General features: G+C 41.6%; 1 protein-coding gene across 1 annotated transcript; it reads right to left on the reverse strand.

Moving 5' to 3' along the window:
- Window positions 1-1,991: 1,991 nt before the first annotated feature.
- loxl1 (lysyl oxidase-like 1) lies at window positions 1,992-20,348 on the reverse strand. Its single transcript, XM_037094214.1, has 7 exons — window positions 18,849-20,348; window positions 13,727-13,835; window positions 12,626-12,763; window positions 7,385-7,541; window positions 6,952-7,047; window positions 5,959-6,074; window positions 1,992-3,324 (listed from the first exon to the last, which is right to left on the reverse strand). The coding sequence occupies exons 1-7, from the start codon at window positions 19,939-19,941 to the stop codon at window positions 3,318-3,320; spliced, it is 1,716 nt and encodes a 571-aa protein (XP_036950109.1). The 5' UTR covers window positions 19,942-20,348; the 3' UTR covers window positions 1,992-3,317.
- Between the last annotated feature and the right edge of the window lie 1,563 nt (window positions 20,349-21,911).

Raw genomic sequence — 21,911 nt, forward strand, 5'->3', positions numbered from 1 at the left:
CTGTTCATTAGTCTGCATTTCCATTTTCCAAATGACAATGTGGGACAACTCTCTCCCAGTCGCTGTCAATGAATCCCTTTCTTTTCTGATAAAAACAAACAGCATTACTCATTGCGTGGCTCTATATTTAGTTAGTTCCGTCTCTGTTGAAATGATTCGTCATACATAATGTGATTGCTTTCTGTTCGCTGCTAAGACAAAGTCACATGAAGTGTCAAATGTTCATTGGAAACAAACAAAAGAAAACTTTCGGAAAAGACTGAACATGTAGAAATAAGGATCTTTTGCTGTCTGTGACAATGATGGAAATATGATCCAATCAGATTATTTTTCGGGACGTCCACACACACCTCAGCCTGTCAGATGGCGGAGCCTCGACTGCAACATGTAAACAAGTGTGACTGATTCACTTATGCACGGCACCAGTACCGGCGCCCCAGATGATGCATTTGCTGTTTGTTGTTTGCAGGCATCTCGTATGCAGTGTGTATTTTTCTGCATCCGCAAAGGTCAGTTTTTCCATCCCTGCCTGAATCATACATGACAAAATTGCATAGAGAGCCCAGAAAATGCCCTAATACATTAAACATATCACACCTAATCTTTTATGAAGGGGATGATTTCAGTAACTTGTCACACCTGTCACACAGCATTTCCTTTGAATCTACTGATACGAGCTCTGCAGATGTTCTCCGATAGCAAACGCAATGCTCCATTGCTACGAGAGTGGTGTGTAGCATTTGCATTCAATGACATGCACATGGCAAATGTGTAAATGTATTTATTGTATATGACATTTTTGATAAAATTGTGTTCACTGTTAGAAAAATACAAATTTCATAACCACATGTCAAAGATGCTGTATAACTGTCACCTACTCTTGTGCTGTTGTTCCACTGAATGTCAGAATCACACGTTGTCGCATCTTTTCAGCGAGCGTACAGTACGATCATGAGCTACCGAAGCAAAACGCTGATCAAATAAAACACTGACTATTTACAGTAAAATGTTAAAGACCTGCGTTCTGTGGGCAGTAAATTACCAAAGACTAGGCCTAAAGCATTCTATTGAATTAAAAAAACAAAAAAACAAAACAAAACAAAAAAAAAAAAACAAAAAAAACGCAGAAACTGCAGAATGAAAACACAGGAAGAAAAAAAAAAACTGTGCCAATTTGATAGCAACAAACACATTTTGGATTATTACAGAGATTACAGAGACCAAATTGGTATTGCAAAAAAAAGTTACAATCCTTACAGTGGTCCTGTACAATGGTAAAATATTTTTTGATGTTTTTTAAAAAAATACCATTTAATTATATTTTTCGTAGTTTTAATTGTTAGTGGCAGGGTCCGCCATTCCTGTGATTCCAATCAAGACTCCGACCTGCCTTCTGGAGAGACATGGGCTACTGACAGTGATCACTGCTGGAATATAGAACTATTTAACACTTAAAGAAAAGAAAAGAAAAAAACGAACAGCTCTCAGCAGCTTTCAGTGTTGAGATGGTTAGACGTTGGTTTGCTTTAATTGTGAAGCAGTCCAAGGAAATGGAAGACTGTGATGTGTCCACAAAAGAAAACAATGCACATCCGCTTTACATATTGCAGGGGCGGATGAGATGAATGCCACAGGCTACACAATTCCATCTTATCAGGCATGTTATTGACTCCTGCTATTGTGTGGAGGACTGCTGTCACCATGTTCAGCATGAATTAATAGATTCGACATTAAAATTACAGATTGTTTGGTCGCACTGTAAACAGATGCCACTGACGGAGTACAGCTGCTGAAAGATTGTTGTGATATAATATTTCACCCACAGAGACTGAAATCTTAAGGATTATAATTTTATATTCTTTTGATTTATCACTAAATCATTGTTTGCATCCAACATAGCATGTTTTTTTGTGTATATATATATATATATATATATATATATATATATATATATATATATATATATATATATATATATATATATATATATATATATATATATATATTCAATAGCTCTTAAGGGTTTAAGCTATGTGTTGCAACAGAATGGTAAGAGGCCACAGTGAACTGCATTTTCAACAGAAATCAAACACTGCACAGAAAACAACAGCTCACTCGATCAGAGAGGTAGGTAGAGACGTCTTTCTGAAGCTCTGCATTATTCTACGAAGTCTGTAGCAGTTCGCTGAATCCCACAAATTACAGTAACATGTCAAACTGGGATAAACAAAGTATAATCAGGTACAACAAGTTAATCTCCATCATTAAAGTCATGCATCAGTGGAATATCTGTATATACATTCTTCAAAAGGTGACATGGATGACCTATGTGCCATCAGACCAGTGTTGGTAGTTGAAGAAGAGACCCCCAAGACAGCGTAAACATACAATTTACATACTGTGAGTCTTGTTTTTTTTTGTTGTTGTTGTTTTTTTCTGTTTTTTGGAAAGCATCCTTTTTCTGCCAGTTGAGCTTCCTGTTCCTGTTTTGCTGAAATAAGAAAGGACGAACGGGGACACAACACTAATATGCAAGGTCCTGTGCTGACAGTCTGCCTGTATGTTGACTTATAATTTGATTGCGTTGACAAATGCAAATATGACCTGCTGTCTTCCTCTTGCTGTTAACACAACATTAAACAGGATGTGCCCAGAGAATCACAGTATCCCAGCCTGACCCGCTGAGGCAGTGAAGAGGAAAAAACAAACAAACTAACACATTACAGTTCTTCTGAGTCACTGGGCATTTCTGTCTGTCCCCACACTGCACGGATGAATGCACCTGGGAAGACTTTGTCCCCTAATTTTATATGTTGGACCGCAGCTGAACCCTGACTTGTCTGGGACCACTCCTTTCAGCACCTGTACTGTTTCATGCTTTATTCGTAATTCAAGCAGAGACAGTCTTCCGGGGGGTATGCATCATTTTTTTTTTTTTTTTTTTTGCTTGAAGATACAACACCTTTTTTGAAAGTCAATGTTTTATCCTAAATCCTAAAGGAAAATCGAAGCTTGTTGGACGATATTCTAACGTCGATTGCAGGGATGTAAACTGCTGATTCATTACCAGGACATGGACGTGCAGTATGCATTACAGAACAATGTGTATGAGTGTCTACTTTTAAACCCCCTCATTCTTTTCAGTGCCAGTAGAAGCCTTGTTTTGCCGTGGGCCCAGCATACCAGAACAGCACAAAAATATTAGAGACATCAGACAAACAACATCAACAACGAAACCAACAACAAATGGATTCCATTCACATTTCAATGGAATAGCAGTCAGGATCACTCGAGCGTGGCAGCTTTCCAGTGCTTGATCAAGACCTATAAAACAGACAGACAACAAAGAAACCTCTGTCAGAGGAAATGTAATACTTCAGGCTCACAGAAGAACTTCAACGCAATATGAGATACATGAGTCATTTGGCCGGGATCAAACTAAACAGTTATTAAATACCTTTGACGTTTCAAATTACAAAATTGTTTATGCAGTTGAACAGAAAGTCCCCTCTGTCTTTCATCATTTGATTACGGATTGCGTTAAAACTGCCGTCTGCTTAGGCGTTTGGTTGAAACCAGTGTTGGTCGAGTGGATCCATGATCATAAACATGACTGGATCTCTCTCCTCTGTTGCTCATCTCCTGATTCAGAACAGCCAGTCATGCAATACAGGTGTAATTATTGGCATATTAAGCAGTTTCTGTTTGGAGTTTGGAAAAACAGTTTCATCTAAGATCATAAATGCTTCCTGTTACTTGTTTTATTGAGTGTAACTGACTGTTCAATAAGCGCCGTTACAGCCCTAACTGTAACATTTGAAGATATCTGTTAAAGACACGTGTCCCGACCATCTGACGCCCTCACTGTGTTAATCTAACGTACTGTGTTGCTTTGCCGGCGTCTTTGATACCAACACAACCACGCAACCTCGGACTAACTCATCTTCTTCAGTCTGTGGCCGAGTAGATAAATTAGGTCTCCAATGTAAGTCTAATAAAAGTGTTGTTATTAATAAGATATGACGGCATCAAACATGCATTTTAGATGAACTAGATGAATACACTTTGAAATAGCATCTTCAAAAAATATGGTTCAAGTTTATGTAAGCTGATGTGTGTTGAAGGGGTTTTCTATCCAGAAGTTACTGCAAGCAAATGTCTTGAGACGGTGTGTATAGAGAGCTGCTATGCTAATGCCAAAAATTACACAGGTTTTCTAAACGTTTTTTTAAAAATTTTGTATTGACCCCATTCCCACTTCCCCCAGGCAAGGCAGATGGGCCGTGAGTGTTTTGCTGTAAGTCACTGACGTTACAGTTGTAATAGAAGAGAAACAAAAATAGACCCACTGTGAAATAAAGTGTCTGTAAAACAGTGGATGCATTCTTTGGAGCTTTATAACCTCTGCGAAATGACTTGTTTCACTGTTATAATTTCAGCCACTGGAAAGTCTATTAGAGCCAGACAATTAACTTATTTTATCTCCGTTCAAATTAGCCGGGTGCCAAACCAGAAGCTAGCTGGCTCGCTCAACAATCAAGGTTTTTTTCATAGGCCTCAAAACACCACTGAGCAGCTTTCATAAGAATGCACAGGGCTCCGTCTCCAACGCTGTTACCAGTAATAAAGTGTCCTCTAATGAACTGCATCACAAATTCCCTCCTTATTTTGGCACCTCCACCAGATTTTGATAACGTGTCATCACGATGCGTGACGAATTTTGCATGTTCATCCAAGTCTTAGCCAAGCCGAGGTGATGAAAGCCTGTGTCTACTGCAGGGTCAGTTCACCCAGGTGTACTGTAAATGCCCAGTGTGTGTACACTGGGCATTTACAGTACATTTACAGTCCCATTGCAAAAAAAAAAAAAAAGCCTGGGCTTAGTAGAAACGGGGTGTTGGCCTCTGATTCCGAAAATCACCATCCACAGGAGAGTCTTAAAAACATCACCTGTCATTTCCAAAACTGCACTGAACAGTCACATCAAAACACTTTTTTCAGACTAACTCTTTTAACAACATAAATAGGCAATTATGCCACAATCATCATAATGCACTTTTAACAACGTGGTTGCTATTTTGTCTCTAATTTAAATGTATTCAGTTTAAATGTGATGATAATAATGAAAATGTCTTTTTAATTTGTTATTATGAGATGACTGTTTTTTAATATCTACGCCTTGTATCACATTTGGCACATAATGTCGTATTAGTGAAGACATAAATGCAGGCATGAACGTGATTTAAGTAGAGTTTGATTTCCAGTAAAGGAACTCTTCAAATATCAGACTTTAATGAAGGGAATACAGTAGGGCTCCTCGAATGTTCAAACGGAATTATTTTATTAACAGTTACAGCCAGCTTTTATTAACTATGGAGATGCTTAGGCAGACATACAGTATTTCTAAGTATATATTTCACCCTAGCAGTGAAACTTAGGAGACCAGTGAGAGCACTTAACGATGCTTTGTTCATGTACATCCACTCTCTGTTTCAAGAGGATACGATAGTAATTCTGAGTGCACTGATACACTTCCTAATAGCGCTATTTAAAAAGTTCAACACTCCTACATCTGCCTTTGAGGGAAGATATGAAAGTTTCAGAGGCTATTAATCTTAACTGGAGAATGAGAACATCATTCATTAAATCATCAAATGTTTCAGCGAGGGAAGCCATTAAGTCCACTAAGTAATTCAAAACACTGTGAGGCTCTTCATAAAACTGCATTGAGCTGCCACCGTGTGATGTGTTCGAGTGCAACTCAGTGGTGGGAGCACGACACAAATCTTGATTTACAGTTCGCCCCTCGGCTCCCATTTCATAAGCGCGCCAGATCTGAAAATTGTCTAGGATTTACCCGTACAAACAAGCAGCAGATTCTGAGAACACTGCGACTAAATTATTCATATTAAATTACCATGAAAGGTCATGAAAGTTGACACATTACGTCTTACTTACTGTGCTATCTTGCAGTTGGTTGTTATAACAAAACGTCCTGTGTAGTGTATATTACACCTGACCACATTGTTCGTAAAGTCGGACTCCAGCACCAAGAACTTGGGATTAACCTGGAGCTGAGAGACGAAGGACAGAAAGAACAAGAATCATTACATTTCAACAAACAGCACCGGGCCTAAAACAGATGTTGATGAAACAACCTCCAAAATATTGCAGACAAAAAAAAAAAAAAAACACTGACCACAAGAATGTATGAGTCATTCTGTTTCAAATCAGATCAACTTTTTTTTGTTACACTAGATTTCTTCAAACTTCATGACCATACTGTTTGAAACAAAACAAAACAATACTTTCCATATCTTTCTCGTTCTGACAGTGTTAGAGCTGCTGATATTAAATCAACATAAATCAAACAGCAGTTTCAGCAAGAACTATCGAAACATTTTCTCCATTTCTAAAGGCCTATAATGAAAAATTTGACTGCTGCTTTTGCCTTTCAGTCATGTGGATCTGTTATGCACAGTTTCTTTTAGGGTGCAACAGTGAAAAAAAATAGTCCCAGGTTCAATTACAAACATTGTGATTATTTCCCTACCTTCATAATTTATTGTTTGGCCCCCCAAAATAATACACATAAAGTAGTTAACTCTCTAATGTGAGCAAAAAGCTGTATCTGGTTTGACATGGAACGACCCACATACTGTAGATCTTTTGGTGAGTACAGCTTGTACATACCGGCCAAATAAAATATGCATGAAAAATGGACAATAAGATGGATGGGAAACCAGCGCCACTGGGCCACAAAGTGCTGCAGCCTGAAAAACTCCAGACGACGAGAAACCTTAAAAACTTCAGTGAGTTTATAACTCTTTTATAACCCGGATCAATTTGTTTTGGTGACCTAGGCCTTCTCCTGTCTTTCATGATGTGTGGCCCTCTGCTGTTCACAAACTCGCCATCTCCATGCACAAAAGATTCTCACTTGACTCCTACCTTTAGTATGTATTTTCCAGGCTGGATGTCCGTGATATCGATCCACTGGCAGTCGATGTCTGCATTGTATGTATCGTAGCAGCCAGGGCTCAGACCCTGAAGGGGTAGAGGGGAGGAGAGACACTCTTAAGGAATACTGATGTCAGTCAAAAACTGCTGCTGTTTCAAGACAGCGGACGAAACGTGTGCAGCAATAAACATAAGCAAGTCGGTGAGTTCAAGACAGATTGATGAAACGACCTCCAGAATATTGCAAAATAATAAATCTGTCACTTATTCATCAGAGAAACGGGAAATAGTGATAAAAAAGATACATTTGTCTAACATAACATAGCTAAAGTGGATGGATAAAGGTCAAAGGACGTATATTCACAGTGCTGTCGGTCATAAATGAAATTTAACAGTCAGTTATCATAATGGTTTGCTGTGTTACCTGAGTGTGAGCGGTGCAGGCATAGCGCTTCAGGTGACCAAAGTCACAGGTGGTGTCCTCCAGACAGAAGCTAGCTTTGTGTCCCTCGGCCACTTTACGGCCAGTGCTGACCTCCAGTAAATCATAATGGCTGAACTCATCCATGCTGTGGTAGTGCCTGTCGGAAACAAGCAAAGGGCCGTGCATTCAGTGTGGTTATTAAGGTGAGCAACCAAACAATTTAAATCTTTTGTTATCTGTTGTGCCGTGCGTGCCTGAGTAACAATCTTTAAGCGGAAATTATCGTCAATTTATTAAGTTTATGAGGCTTTTATGGTGATTACATTAACATTTTGTTCAGATTTAGATTATGCAAACAGTGAATTTATAGACTGCATATTCAACCTGTTGACCTCGCCTGTTCACATTTTTGTAAGTGATGTTGCACCTTGACTGAACACATCATAAAATATCAAAGGACAATGGATACTAATTAATGGCAACAGTGAAGTATTGCTGAAGCACGACATTAACACTCTAATGATGTATGAATGTTGTTAATTAGCTTGTATCAGTCTGCAAGATCGGAGGTGTTTGTGTGTGTGCATAAGAGTGTGTGCCTTTGTGTGTGTGTAACCTTGTGTGTGTATATCACAGTGTGTATGTGTGCTGGTTGCAGTGTGTTTGTATTTGTTTGCACAGCTTTAGCAGCTTAGGAAGGCCTGGATGCACACGGCCACTGATCATCTCCACTGAATCTGAATGTGAACCAAGTGACTCTGTCAATGAGCTGCTCCATTTGCAATCATCTGCAATATTAACTGCTGTATGGTTTGGACCTCTCCCAAATGTCAAAGTGACCCAGAATGCTGTTCACTTTTTACAAGCCTGCCTTGTGCATAGCTGTGGTACAGAAGCGTACTTAAATGGAGCAGCACAGAGTCATGACATCAAAACTGTTATTTCTTCAAATTCTGTTGAAAGTTTATGTTAATTATTGAACAATTTCAATGAAAATCCTTACACCGTGCACCTTCAAGTACATTTTGTGTCTTGTCACAATGCGTGTTTCGCTTTTTCAGAATACTTTTGCACACAAATACCACAATAAAAGCCACATAGCTATTTCAAAAGCTATGATGACACTTTGAAACTGTTGATCCCAATGGACTGTGTTCACACGACGGCCAGTTTCTTCTGTGTTCCACTATTTCACTTCCAGGGTGAAACAAAAGTCCAAGATGTGCATTGATCTCATGTAATTCATTTTGTGTTCTTTCTTATGGCATAAAACTGTCAAAAGATAATGTTAGCTGGGAAGTGGCTGAATGCTAATGTAAGCAATTGTCACACAGATGTTAATAGGTTATGAATCAATCAGGAAGCAGTGAAATGCTAACAATTTGTCACATTCCTTACATTTATACAACCCGTAACCTTGAACACAAGCAGTACCATATTCCAGCTTCACACCTTGAAGAGTCTTGGATACAAAAACAGCCTTCGGCAATTCGGCAAATGCTCCAAAGAAAGACAACCAACTTAAATTATACATTACAGGATTAAATTCACCTCCTAGCAGTGACTGAAATTATTTATTTTCATGATCCTTTGAATCCGAAATTGCATGGTAAAGTGGTGTTGACTTAAGTTGTTGTAGCAGGTGAGGTAAGCACTGGATCTCTTACAGTCAGACAAACTCAGACTATATAAATATTGCCCTTTCGCCTTACTTCATGGCCCATGTTTCAACACAGCAACAGCTTTTTACTGGAACAGTCATTAAAGGTTGAAGGATGACTTGGAAGGAATATTAGGTACTTTCCACTGACGGAGCAAGTGACCATTCAAGGACTCATTCTTTCCAAAGGAGAGGCAATCAATTATGAGCCGCTCTCAGGTAGAAACCTGTCTGCTGTTATCTGAACACTATCTTTATCCTGACTATGGGCATAATTCACTTGCCTGTCTCTGTTAACATGCAAGTGTACACGGCAGTGTGTGTTTATAGGCTTGTTTACTGTGGGGAGAAACACAGGCACACATGAATTTTGTACAATACATGAGAGTGTATATTCAAACATCTATGTATAAACCAGGGTGGGAACTGCAGGGCCTGGAAAGTTGAAGAACAGTCTTTGTTTGTATTCCCGAAACTGGCATTCATTACTGTGGCAGTCTTGAGATGATTATCTACAGTATATGTGTGCGTGTGTGTGTGTGTGAACTAGAAAGGCAGAGGGCGGGAAGCGGAGAGGGAAAGATTGGGAGTGGGAGGCGCTGGACCATGAGGTGCCTGGAAGGGTCCCCTGCCTCCTCGGATTCCTGGATCCCCTCACTGACTATGTCAACTACAGAGAATGTGTTGCTGGAAGGACATATAGAGGATTTAACAGGAATAACTTGTAATCGTACTACACAAAACATTCCTATCCGTCATCATATTCATGAGTCATTTTCCACTCATGTTGCAATGAACAAGACTTTAAGGGTTCCTCAGATCACAGCTTGAGGTGTAAAACCGAGAACAACAGTGGGTTCTTTGAGAACTATTCAACAGTGTCAGTGCCAGACATTGGCCTTCCACAAAAATTAAACCAGGTCATGAAGACATAATACAGTCCAGTCGCCAGGACATAGTGGTAACCATTAACTTCCCTGCAAACCACAGATATGTTCAAGTTTCAACTACTCAGATGCCAGTCACTGTACCATATTAACATTTGTGCAAAGTGTGCTGTATCACATTCACATAACATGTTTATTAGATAACTCTCAGATCAGGAGACGGAGGGGACAGTGGTAGTGGTGGAGTTAAAGGTGACAGATCTGCCAAACGGGCGACCACAGTTCGCTCCTGGTGTTGTGGTGTTAATAATATGCAAGCTTTACACCACTGGCTATCTAGATATCCTGGATGAAGATGAACTTGGGACAGTTTCTAGCCATGTTTGTTGTGACTTTTTGAAGGAATGTTGGGCCATGTCCAGCTGAGTTTGTGGCAAACAAAACTGGGTATTCTTCATGGGAAGTTGAGTCATCTACAGCTGTTTTTGTCTGCAACAAAACCATTTGTTTTGAAGGACAGCTTGGGACATTTCCGACTATGGCGATCAAAACCATTTTTTTTTTGTTTTTTTTTAAAAGCCAAACCATGATGTTTTCCCGGACCATAACCAAGTGGTTTTTGTGTCTAAGCCCAAGGAGGATTTTAATGAGTTCCACTTGTTTCCTGTTTAAAAAAACTGTATAAAAGAGTAACTCCTATGTTGAATTCTGTGTCCTAATTTTTGTAAAATACATACATAATTCCAGCGTTGTCCACAGCACAGATACTCAAGAGGATGCTGTTCCCTTCCCCTCGTCTCATACTCCAGTGAGAAAAGATAAGGGGTGAATATAACGAAAAAAAAGCAAAACTGTCGACTGTACAGCTTATTTAACAGGAATGTAGGGCAGGAAAGTTTATTGTGAGAATCTGGGCTAGAGATTTTCTTCCCCTAAAGAGATTTCTTTGTTAACAAACACTCTGTCCCAGTAACCCATATCAGTGCCATCACACTTTAGCAGCTCTGTGATGTGGTGTCACAGATTGACAAGGAAAATGGATTGATTTGTCATTCTGATCACACAGCCAATGGAATGATTGCTTTGGCTTTCTGCCTCCTGGGAACCACTGTGTAACTGCAGACTGATGTCAGACAGCAACAACACTGCCAATCTCCTAACGGCCGGTCAACATTCCTCCAAGATGAGGACAGTAAAGCAGAGCCTGGCACTAGCATTAGTGGGTGGACTCACTGAAACTCAGATAAACGTCAGTCTACATGGAATATAATGTCGGAAAAACAATGACGATACCCCCAAAATCACTTCATCAGCATTCCCCCTGAGACATACCAGGACTGGCCAGCTAAAGCAAACTAAAATCTGTCCTTTAAAAAGACCCAATGGAAAAACGGTTTGCTAAATTGATCAAAAGCACAAGCTACTGTACATACCATCTTCATCCCCTTATTTTATTTCATACAGTTGGCTCTCCAAGGGACTCTATAGGTATGATCCCCATCTCCTCTTCAGACCAGGAAAGTGAAATATAGAGTTACTTTCTTTGCCGAAAAGGGAAAGTCTTGTCTTTTCTTGCAGTCTGACCTTCTAGGGCACAATACAGATCTCGTAGGCTACTATGGCTCCCAATGTTCCATATCGAGGCAAATGATGCAGATGTGCACCGCATCAACCGACTGGAAATGTTCTCTGTGTTCTCCAAGATGTTAGACCAATTGACTACAGTGTTTTATTTCAACAGAGACCTGCTGTGCCAAAGTCATACCTGTGGGCAGGCTATTGCCAGAGAAATGGCAATCCCACCATAATTCTGTAATTAGTCCTCCTGGATATAATGAGGCCAACTGGAGTTCTTAGGTTGGTTAACATTAGACTCAGACCGTTGTCACCAGTCACACGGCTGTATAACCCATCTTTGCAAGAAGCTTATTAATACCTATATTTCAATTTCTTATTATGCAGTGACATCTAGTGCCAATAGTAATTATAATGGAAAAGGAGGTAGTCAGGTGTTATAGTATCAAGAGCTAGAGAACCCACATATGGAGAAGGATGGGGATCAATGCAATTAGCATCCAGTATGCCTGTTGCTGGTACTCTCTAATGGTTAGGTCATTTGTACAAGTTCAGTTAGGTTTGAATTACAGGTGCTTAGAGCATGCACAAATGAATCTTGATCAATAAATTCTCTAAATAAATCACCATTTGTCACCCTGCTTTTCAACATGTTGGTGCCTTAATGGATGCAGAGCAGAGTTTGTAGTACCTCTTAAGTTGAGAAAAAAGGCTTATCCTGAGCTGCCCAGGAAATGCAAATCATCGCTGATTATTGCTCAGTACGTGTATTAAAAATTATTCAAGGAATGCAACAAATTCACAAATTCACTTTTCACTACAGCTACTGTGGATCAGGAATTGTACAACTTTTAGAGCATGTTTTATGATCAAAACAAACCACCAGATCTATCCATTTTAAAATGTTACAAAAACTTGAATTATGGGTACACTTATCAACATATACAAGCCTTTGTATGCAGACATTAGTAGCATAAATAAATACATTTTTCAAGAAATAAATCAGTTTGACATAAGAATGTTTGCAGAATAGCTCCCTGGTAACCGCAACAGCCAGTATGGTAGCCAGTAAAGCATAACTGGCTGATTGGGAAAATCTGCTTTGCGTTAAGTACTCACTGATGACAGCTATGCCACTCCCAAGTGTGACGTGGCCTGTTAGGCATGAAGTCGGCAGTCCCCTTGTTCTTCACCCTCTGTGGGAATCGCAGCAGGACCCTTACATCATAGTCGGTGGTCTCGGGGCCATAGGCGGTGCTGAATGGCAGACACATATTACATTTAGACAAAAAAAAAAAAAAAAAAAACAGTGAGGGAAACTGCTGCAAAAGTGGCTGCAAAAAGAATGTCGGCATGTCTGCTTCTCATAACTAAGATAGGGAAAGAAAAAAGAGCAGCACTGGAAAGGCTCGGAGGCAGGAGTATATCTACTAAATAATTCATTCTACAGATTACAGCCATCTCTCCAAACACACAGTTTCAACACGGGGTGAGGGAGCTTTCTGTTGCACGGTTCACTTTTTTGTGTGAAAGAGGAGGCACAACCTCGAGTTCACAATACCACTGAAGATCTAAGCCATTCGTCTTGAGGCTGTTGTTGACAATGGAGTGTATGGCAAATTACAACAGCCCATCTGTCGGTGATTGCTGCAAACCCAGACAGGATATGAAAGGGCTTTGAGGGATGGCTCTGCTTGTGATGGGAAGAGGGCAAATAGAGCAGCCATGGGGACAGCACACTTCCATCATTTCAATAGTGTCCTTAGTGCAGAGGCAGTCAAAGGGCTCAGGCCCGCGGCTCAGGGGATGCTATCACCATCACTGAGAAATGAAACTAACGATAGCCTGTATCCCCGAAGGTGACCAGGATTAAGTTCACTTATGTTGTGCTGTTGGTCAACTTTTTTCATTATCTCTTTCAGATATTGTTCCGCCGAGCTGTTTTAATCCTGAAGGCTATGTTACAATTGTGGATGGTTCACTTGCTGGTCAATGTTACCTAAAGGTGAGGCAGCTTGAAAAATAGGAAACTGTCATAGCCATATGCATTTTGATGTTAATGAATGCTCCAAAACAGGGTACAATCTGGACAGGACACCATCCTGTCAATCAACTTTCTACTGACATGAAAACAGAGCTCATGGTGGCAAGAACATGTGAAAAATACATTAATAAGTAAATAAACACAAGCCGGGAAAGGACATCAAGAACGGGGTTTACCTTGACAGACATTTTTCTTCAGCAGCACAGCGGAGAGAATACATGTGGGCTCTCTGGATATATGTGGAAGCCTGGACATAGTTGGGATCAGGAACCAGATCTGGCAGACCTGAAACGATAGACGGACGGCTCACCCTGTACTGTCATATGTCTGCTTTAAATAACACACAGTCTTGTTTCATTGGGTAAAAGTAAACAGTTTTAAAACTGAAAAGAATAATTACATATTAGATCAGAAAAAGGGAAATGTTAAACCCAAACATGATAACATATAACATATTTCAACAGTATTATGAAGTGAAGTTTCAACAGCACTGTTATTGTCTCTGTTGCGATGCGTCTGGTAATCTCAACATCAGTGATTGGTAATCTGTGATGGGGCACCTTTTTTAAAAATTCCAGCCCTTGCATTCCAGAAACAGAAGCACTCTCTTACATATCTGTCATCAATTTCTCATTACCTGGTATTTATGGTGGTGCTGATGAAGGATATGATGGGCAACAATTCAGCGACAGGGCCTGCAGTTCAAGACTGGGTCACTCTGGAGAGAGCCCTTGGCGACTAATTACTGTGCAGTCCAGATTGTTATCGTGGTTTCCTAATGAGACACTTTTGCTCCATAGGCCACTCAGACAGGGGTGAGTTTGGGGTGAGAGAACACAATTACAGTTTGGCCTCTAGTGAGAAAAATCCCCAAAGTCTGAGACATATATGACTGCTGCAAAACTACTGCAATAACTTAACTTCCATTGTTGAATACTGTACAGTTCTCCTTTGACCAAATCTATCTTGTCCGTAGGAGAAAATGTTTATATCAATGATTTCCTCCCATCTTGGCTAACGTGATGTGATATTCCATGACGCTAATCTTAATATGAACACGTCACTTCATCTTTACCTTTAATATAATAAATGTAGGATGACGAGCCGTATCTTTTGGGGATAAGGCTAAACTTGGAACTATCTGAGCTACTGTATCACGGGCGTGCTTGTTGCAAAGCGACCTGTGTTTTTCCTACTTTGGTTTCTGCAAACAAGTGACAGAGATTAAGAGATGTAGGCAGGCATAGGTGCACGGAGATACAGCAAGAGAGCCAGACAGAGACACAGAGAGGGAGAGTGTGCGTGCCATGGAGAAACAACAGTGATCTCACACCACTGCTGTTTTTAAAGTGGGCCACTGACTAAGTCTGTCAGAAAACCTGAGGAAACAAGTAAAAAAAAAAAAAAAAAAAAGCAGGCCTGAGTTGTCAGAGTGAATGTCTCTCTGTCCTGCTCCCAGCAAAGGCCATGCCAGAAAGGGTCTCTGGTGTAGCTTATCACCCCTCTATGTTTAGCCCACAAAGGCCAGACATGGCTATAATGTGAGCTGTTCAGGCAACTGAAAGTCAAACCATCTGACCTCCGAGCCTGGAAGCATTCATAAAATCACCAAAACGATGTGAAACCTTTCATTCCTATTGCAGCAAGCTTGAAGCAAAGGGAAAATAGATGAAATGGATACACTGTTATCTTTTCATTTTGGACTCACATGAAGGCCATTAGTTACAGTCTGTTTATGGAAACCAGATAGGAAGTTTCCTATTTTGTATTTGCACAGCGTTTAACGTCCAGGTGAGGCCTCCCTCCTTGGCTGCAAGTTTAAATAAGCTTTGCCTTTGCGGGCCTTGTGTAAACATCCCATCTGACAGCTCTCTCTGAGGCTGACGTATAGGACAGGAGGAAGCTTCCTAGGACAGACCATGTAAACACTGTAAGACCAGTGTGAAACGCAGAGGTTTTCCTACAGCACTCGCAGCCCCATTTTTTTTTTTATCCTCACCCTAGGAAGGCTTTGTTCTCTGGCCCCTAATCTTTTGAAATGTGAAATTGGGTCTCTTTCAAAGGGATAAAGTGTATTGAGAAGCCAAAGCTGATCAGCTCTCGACAGCATGTGACAAAGCCACACATTACACTCTAAGTGGGGCACAGAGAAAAGAAACTGAGTCTTGCCATGCTTTTCATAGAATCTAATATAAGACATGAGGGCTCCCTCTCCAGATACTCTACACACTATAGGCTGTTAGCTGCCGAGGACTGACAGACTGGAATACTTGAAATTCAATGAGGTCATTTAAAAAAATGAAAAAAAAAAAGAAAAAAAAATCTAAATTGCATTTGGTGATTAAGTACTACTTGTGCAGCTTTTATCAGGTCATTTATATGCCTTTAATGCTCTCTTTTTATTACATCTTATGTGGTTTCAAGATTATCAACCATTTTACTTTTGGTGGCCAGTTGATGTATTACAGGTTAATTTCAGAAACAGCGAGATGCTAAAAGCATTTCCCTTTATTTGAAGATATCATGGTTAAACTAATGAGTGAAATAAGTGCCGCTCTGACTCGCAGCTGCTATAATGAATTAATCTGCACCAGTTACGGTCTAATTACTCTCACCTATACTGCTTGTGGCTTTGTGAGGGAATAGGAGCATAAGGAAGAGTAATTGGTATAGTAAAGCTTTATATTCGAGTCCTTGTAATAAGCGTTACCTAACAGGTAAGACTGCCCTCAGAAGTCCCTAAAAGATGCTTAGTAACATTCAAAAGAAGCATTTCGGAAGCATTTCTTTTTCTATTTGTAGAGAATCTCTCACAGCATCCCGGCAGCAATCAATAAATCAAAATGCACTGACAAATAAAATAAAAAATCCAGTAACTGTGGCTGTTGCAGGCCTCTAGCGAGCCCATCCAACCATCTCATTCAGCCTCGATGTGAACATTGGACAGGCTACCTGTCTACATACAGACAATCCTCCCTGGGATTGCTCTGCCCATTGCACTCATTCCCTAAGTCCAAAATCTACCACAGCGTAAAGTATTGCTGAAGCTATTAACGACCTACAGGCACAAGAATGTCAGAGAAACTGCAGCCAAAATTTCCCCAAGTTACAAAGAAGCTTGACATTGATGAGTACTAACAATACACATTTGTTGTGGATGTTCATTATGATATTATAAGGTGGTGTCTTACATGTGAATGAGACATGAGGTAGTTTGATTAGCATAAAGCACACAGCCCCTGCGCCAAATGGAGCTGCAGCGACAGCAACAGCCAACGTCAATTTCAATAAACCACGCAGCCAAAGTAACTGTCGCACTGGGTAGCCTTTTCAGTCTTAGGTACTTTCATATTGTCATCAGTTTGTCTCAAAAGATAAGAAAGTGTGATGAATATTGTGAACTAGCTGATTACATATCTCCAAACTGGCCATCAGCTGTGACTGTGTCATCAGTCAATGCACATTCTTGTGTTCAAGTCTGAGGTGAGGCTTGAAGGGAGGAGGTGTGATATTTTCAGTTGGATACTTTTGAAATTTAGCTTGCTTTTGCTGGTTTCTCCATTCGTTCTAACCCAAGCTTTGACAAATCCTTAATTATGCACAGTTGACTGTGCCAAAGGCAGTCCCTATTAAAGTTTATTTCAATTGGCTTTTGCCTTCAGGAGAGTAGCAGAAGGTTGAAATTGGACCCAGGCCCCTGGAAGCCCAGTTATCATCAGTTAAGGTAGACAATTTGAGTTGAGTGTGTATTTCAGAAGAGTCTGAAAACTTGATACAAAACATCACTAATGACATAATCATATGTCACTGTTAAAAAGTGAAGATGACCAGGTAGCCCACCTGGTAGAGAGCAAGCCCCATGTACCAAGGCTGAATCCTTACTGAAGCAGCCCTGGTTTGAGTGGTTCCAGCCAGTAGCCCTCGCTGCATGTTTTGTATTATTAAAAAAGAATAATAATGTTGTGCCATGAAGCAGTGCAATAAAAATGTCAGCTTTTCAAAAGCTCCCAATGGCTGAATCTTTATCACAATGATTACTCGAAGCACTAAGGCATCTGCACACATGTTGCTTTTTTGTTCTGTAGAAATGGCCCACAGCTCCAGAGTGTCTAACGAATGATGGTTGCGGGGCTCACAGCACACTAGAGAGGGACTGCTGCACAGTAAGGCAGATCATTGAGTGAAACAAAGGTAAATCTGCATTATTAAGAGGCTGAGAATCTCATTGGTGGTCCTTATTTCCTCTCAGCTCAGACCAGACACAGCCTCTGGTGGTCACAGAAACCACAGAAAACTTCACATGTTGTTCAAGTTAATCTTTCCCTCACCATCAACAACAGGCCCAAGAGAAACCTCTTCCTGCACTGTGAAGTGATGAAAGGTTATGAAAACAAACTGTCTATGTAACGGAAGCTACACTACACATTTGACACTCCTCATTCTTCCGAAGAACTCTGACTAAATATTTCTTTAAATTCCTGTAGCTGAAGCAATGGACCCCATGTGTTACGGGGACTTTCCACACTCTCCCCTCCCTCTCAGAGAGTGGTGAAGTACTGTATCCCCCTCCCTTGTTTCCCCTCTCCTGTCCTGAAGCCCAGGAGGCAGCCACTGCACACCAACAGCCCCTGTCACCAGCGCCCCCCCCTATGAGGTCACCAACATTACCCAACTCCACATGCCTCGTGAACCAGTCCGCTTTCGTGTAGCGCAGAACTCCCCGCACAGAAACACAGAGGTTCTTGTGTGTATGCTCTGTGCATTGGCAGGGCTTGCTCAACACCTGGTTTCAATAACCGCACAAGTGGGGGAAAGCTGAACCTTGCGTCCACTTTGCTTTGTTTGTAAACTGAAAAAAAAGAGGTTGAATTTTAAGCAGCTGTTTCATTCTGATTACTTCATGTATCTGACAAACACGCAAGATGAATATTGGAAAAACATGACTGTGTAGTTGAGGGGGTGGTGAGCTCATTACTCCCGTGGGTTCTACATATTTCAAATTCATATGCCCAGCAGTATAACAGAATTCACATGGCAACCCTCTCTTTATTTTGCCTCAAGGACAGAAATACCTTGGGTGAACGCTCAGAAGTGAACATGTTGCCTGTTTTCACTGAAAACGTGAAATATTTGGATTTTATTTTCAACAACACTGGTCCAAATTTGCATCTATTGACGTCCCACAAACACCCATGAGTCACAGCTTCTCCCAAGAATATCTAAAGTTGGCCAAACAAAATGGGAAAGTAAAAATACATTCTGTTAGTTTACAAAACCCAAACATATCGCTAACTGTACCTCTCTGCTGCGGTCGATAAACACTGCCAACGTTTATACTGGGGTTCTCTAGGGCAGAGTTTGGAGAACCTCTGCCCTGAGGAATGGGCTGCAGGAAAGGAGGCTGGGGTCTTCCAAATGGAGGAAACTGCTCATATTGAGGGCTCCTGACTTGTGGTTGGCCAGCTGCTCCTGTCCTGTCCACAATCACAGGAGGGGCCTGGTTGGCATCAGGGACAGGGACAGCAGGAGAAGAATCCGCATTGTAGAGGCTGTGGGTGTATCTGTGGTCCAGACCATCTGCAAACGGTGCTTGGGCAGTGCGCGCAGGAACCACAGGATTGGGCGCGTAGCCGTAAGGCGGGTAGTAAATGTAGCCATCGTCGGTAAAATCAGAGGGAGAGCCTGGGTTTACTGGGGCTAGACCCCCTAGATACCCTCCTCCAGTATACCCCTGTCCAGCACCGTACCCTCCACCACCATATCCTCCAGCGACAGGCTGAAAAGGTGGTTCGTAGCTCCTGACTGGTCCCTCCACAAAACTAGAGTCGTAAGGTGATGGTTGATAGGGAGTCTGAGGAGGAAGTGGGTACTGTGGGTAGGATGGTACATTATAAGACGAAGAAGAAAAGGATGATGATGAAGATGATGATGAAGAGCCTGTGGATGGCCTGAAGCGAGTGGTAGAGGATCCTTGGAACTGGCTGCCACCTGTGCTGCCTGCAGTTTGTCTCCAGTTATCAGGCACTTGCCCAAAGCCAAAAGGATGCCTTGTCTGCCCACGGACAGTCTCAGAGGATCCTCTTGATGGAGCCTGTCGGCGGACATTGCCTCCCTGAGGTCTACGTGTAGAGCGCCCACGTGTATCTGCCACAACCACCCTGGGACTCCTGTCCTCGGCCCCCGCCCCAGCAGGGACAAATTCAGCTCCACTGTTCAGCAGGCTAAACACCCGGCCATTGTTCTCCCACTGAATCACCTGCCTCCAAGGGGTGGCGGAGCTGTCCTGCTCCTGGTCCCGACTCTGGCTCTGCCCCTGAGTTTGTGTGGCAACCTGGGCCTGCCCTGAGCTCAGCAGGATGAATACCAAACATGCCACAACAGTAGGCAACATATTGGTTCCAAAGATGCCACAGCTCACCACACAGGAAAAAAACCCTTCCAGTCCACCAGCAGCTAAAACTCAAACCACCTGTAGCTCTGTCAATAAAACATGTGTATCCTCCTCCCGCGGGCACAGCTTTGGTGTGAGTGTTGAGACAGATGCAGGGTTGAGAAGTAAACCTGTGGTTGAGTGCATCTGCAGGTCTTCACTGCCAGCAGTAGAGGGGGGTTGAATGTGCATCCAGGAGCAATCACACCCACGAGAGTGGAAGTGGGGCTTCAGAAGACCCACTGGTGGTGTTACCGTCTGTTAGTGCTATGAGAATATGTCCTGACTTCTTGTCGGTCTGCTGGCTCGCCTGTCAGTAGACTGAGCATTGCTCTCTGCCTTCTGGAAAGAAGTGCCTGTGCACTGCACAACTGCAAGCCTCTATTTGCCTGATTGCTTACAATGGGCTGTGAAAAAATCTCAAACTTTTTTTTAAGGAGTGGTCCCACATGGCCCTAGTGCTAGTGATGTTTCCTGGCCTGCAGCAGCCAGCGCTCCATGAGGCTTCCAGAGTCAACATTACCATCTGCAAAGGCATTCAGACATATAACACATCTCACTCCCGATGGCTTAGGTCCTTCTCTCATCTTGTAAAGATAAAATAAGCATGACTTTGTTTGATCCACAGGTGTTTCAAGGCTTGTTATGTTGTTGCTTTGCCTTTAAAACCTTTTTAAAAATGCAATAAGCAAGTGCAGATGTGAACTTACCTAATTGTTAACAGGGGCACCTTGTCTCAAAGAACCAGTGATGCAACCTATAGAACAAACAGCAGGCTCTTTATTTCTGAATCATACTGTAAAACCCTGCGTGTAGTCATTTTTTGAATGCTGTTGAGTGCACACTGAGCAAATAATCAGAACATACAGTCTGTTAATATGCAGCATGACCTCAGACGAGAGAAATAATGTCACCTCTTAAAACAATTCTCTGTTTACGAGGTGAATATGTTGGGAAATGTGTTGCCCCATATACTCCACCCTAAGACATATCAAACTGAGGTCAATTAGGAAAGTGTTCAAAACCCTCCTCCCACTACACACACACACACACACAACACACATACACACACACACACACACACACACACACACACACACACACAAGCATGCAGCACCACCTCTCTCCACCCTCATTCCCCTTGTTGCTTGTTGAACACTGAATGCACAAAAGACATGCATACATGCCGTGCTCCCCGCCAAGACAACACTGTGTGTGCTGTTGTCTGTGAGCACCATCAAAGCGCTGCTGCACTCTGAGACCCTGATTTACACAAATATTCTGAGAAACGAGTCATTAGTAAACACATTCGAGTGGGATTTGAAACAGCTTGCTCACTGCTCGCCTTGATGGAGTGCATGCGGAATCAGCTGTTTGCAACGTATTTTCCTTGGCATGGGTCGCATGGGCAGTGACCACACTGACCACAGACCAAAGAAAGGAAAGCATTTCTCCAGGGGTGGGGCAGTCAGTATTCATCTTGCCTCACTGAGGCAGGCTCCAGAAAAACAACCTGATGCACACATGCTGATTTCAATTTGTGTCCTCTAATGCAAACAGGCAAATGCACTGCAAAGAAAAGCTCCATCATTATCTTTTCTGCACCACAGAATGCAGTGAGCAGTCTTCAGGGGAGATGATGGGGCATGAGGGTGCAGCAGAGTGCATCAGTACTGATATGATATTGATATAATATCATTACTATTTATATATACAGTATATATGGGTTTGCAGACAGGAGTGGTTCCCTCATACTCCTGTACAATAACTCAAAGCACATTTATAAAAGGCTGACACAGTCTTGACCATGACGACACAACTTAATATTGTCATTTTCTTCTATTTTAACAAAAGCAGAGACATCCTTCTGACAGTTATAAGATAAAACTATAAAAGCCATGCAGTAGAGTGCATACCTCTGCCAAGTAGTC

This window comes from Acanthopagrus latus, chromosome 4 (genome assembly GCF_904848185.1).
Source record: "Acanthopagrus latus isolate v.2019 chromosome 4, fAcaLat1.1, whole genome shotgun sequence".
Lineage (NCBI taxonomy): Eukaryota > Metazoa > Chordata > Actinopteri > Spariformes > Sparidae > Acanthopagrus > Acanthopagrus latus.

Excerpts from the sequence above, each read along its gene's own strand:
- loxl1 (XM_037094214.1), bottom strand. The coding sequence starts at position 19,941 with ATGTTGCCTACTGTTGTGGCATGTTTGGTATTCATCCTGCTGAGCTCA. Across the intron at positions 12,764-13,726 it reads GAAGAAAAATGTCTGTCAAG|CACCGCCTATGGCCCCGAGA; the intron begins GTAAACCCCGTT and ends TCTGCCATTCAG. Across the intron at positions 7,048-7,384 it reads CCTGCACCGCTCACACTCAG|GGTCTGAGCCCTGGCTGCTA; the intron begins GTAACACAGCAA and ends CTACCCCTTCAG.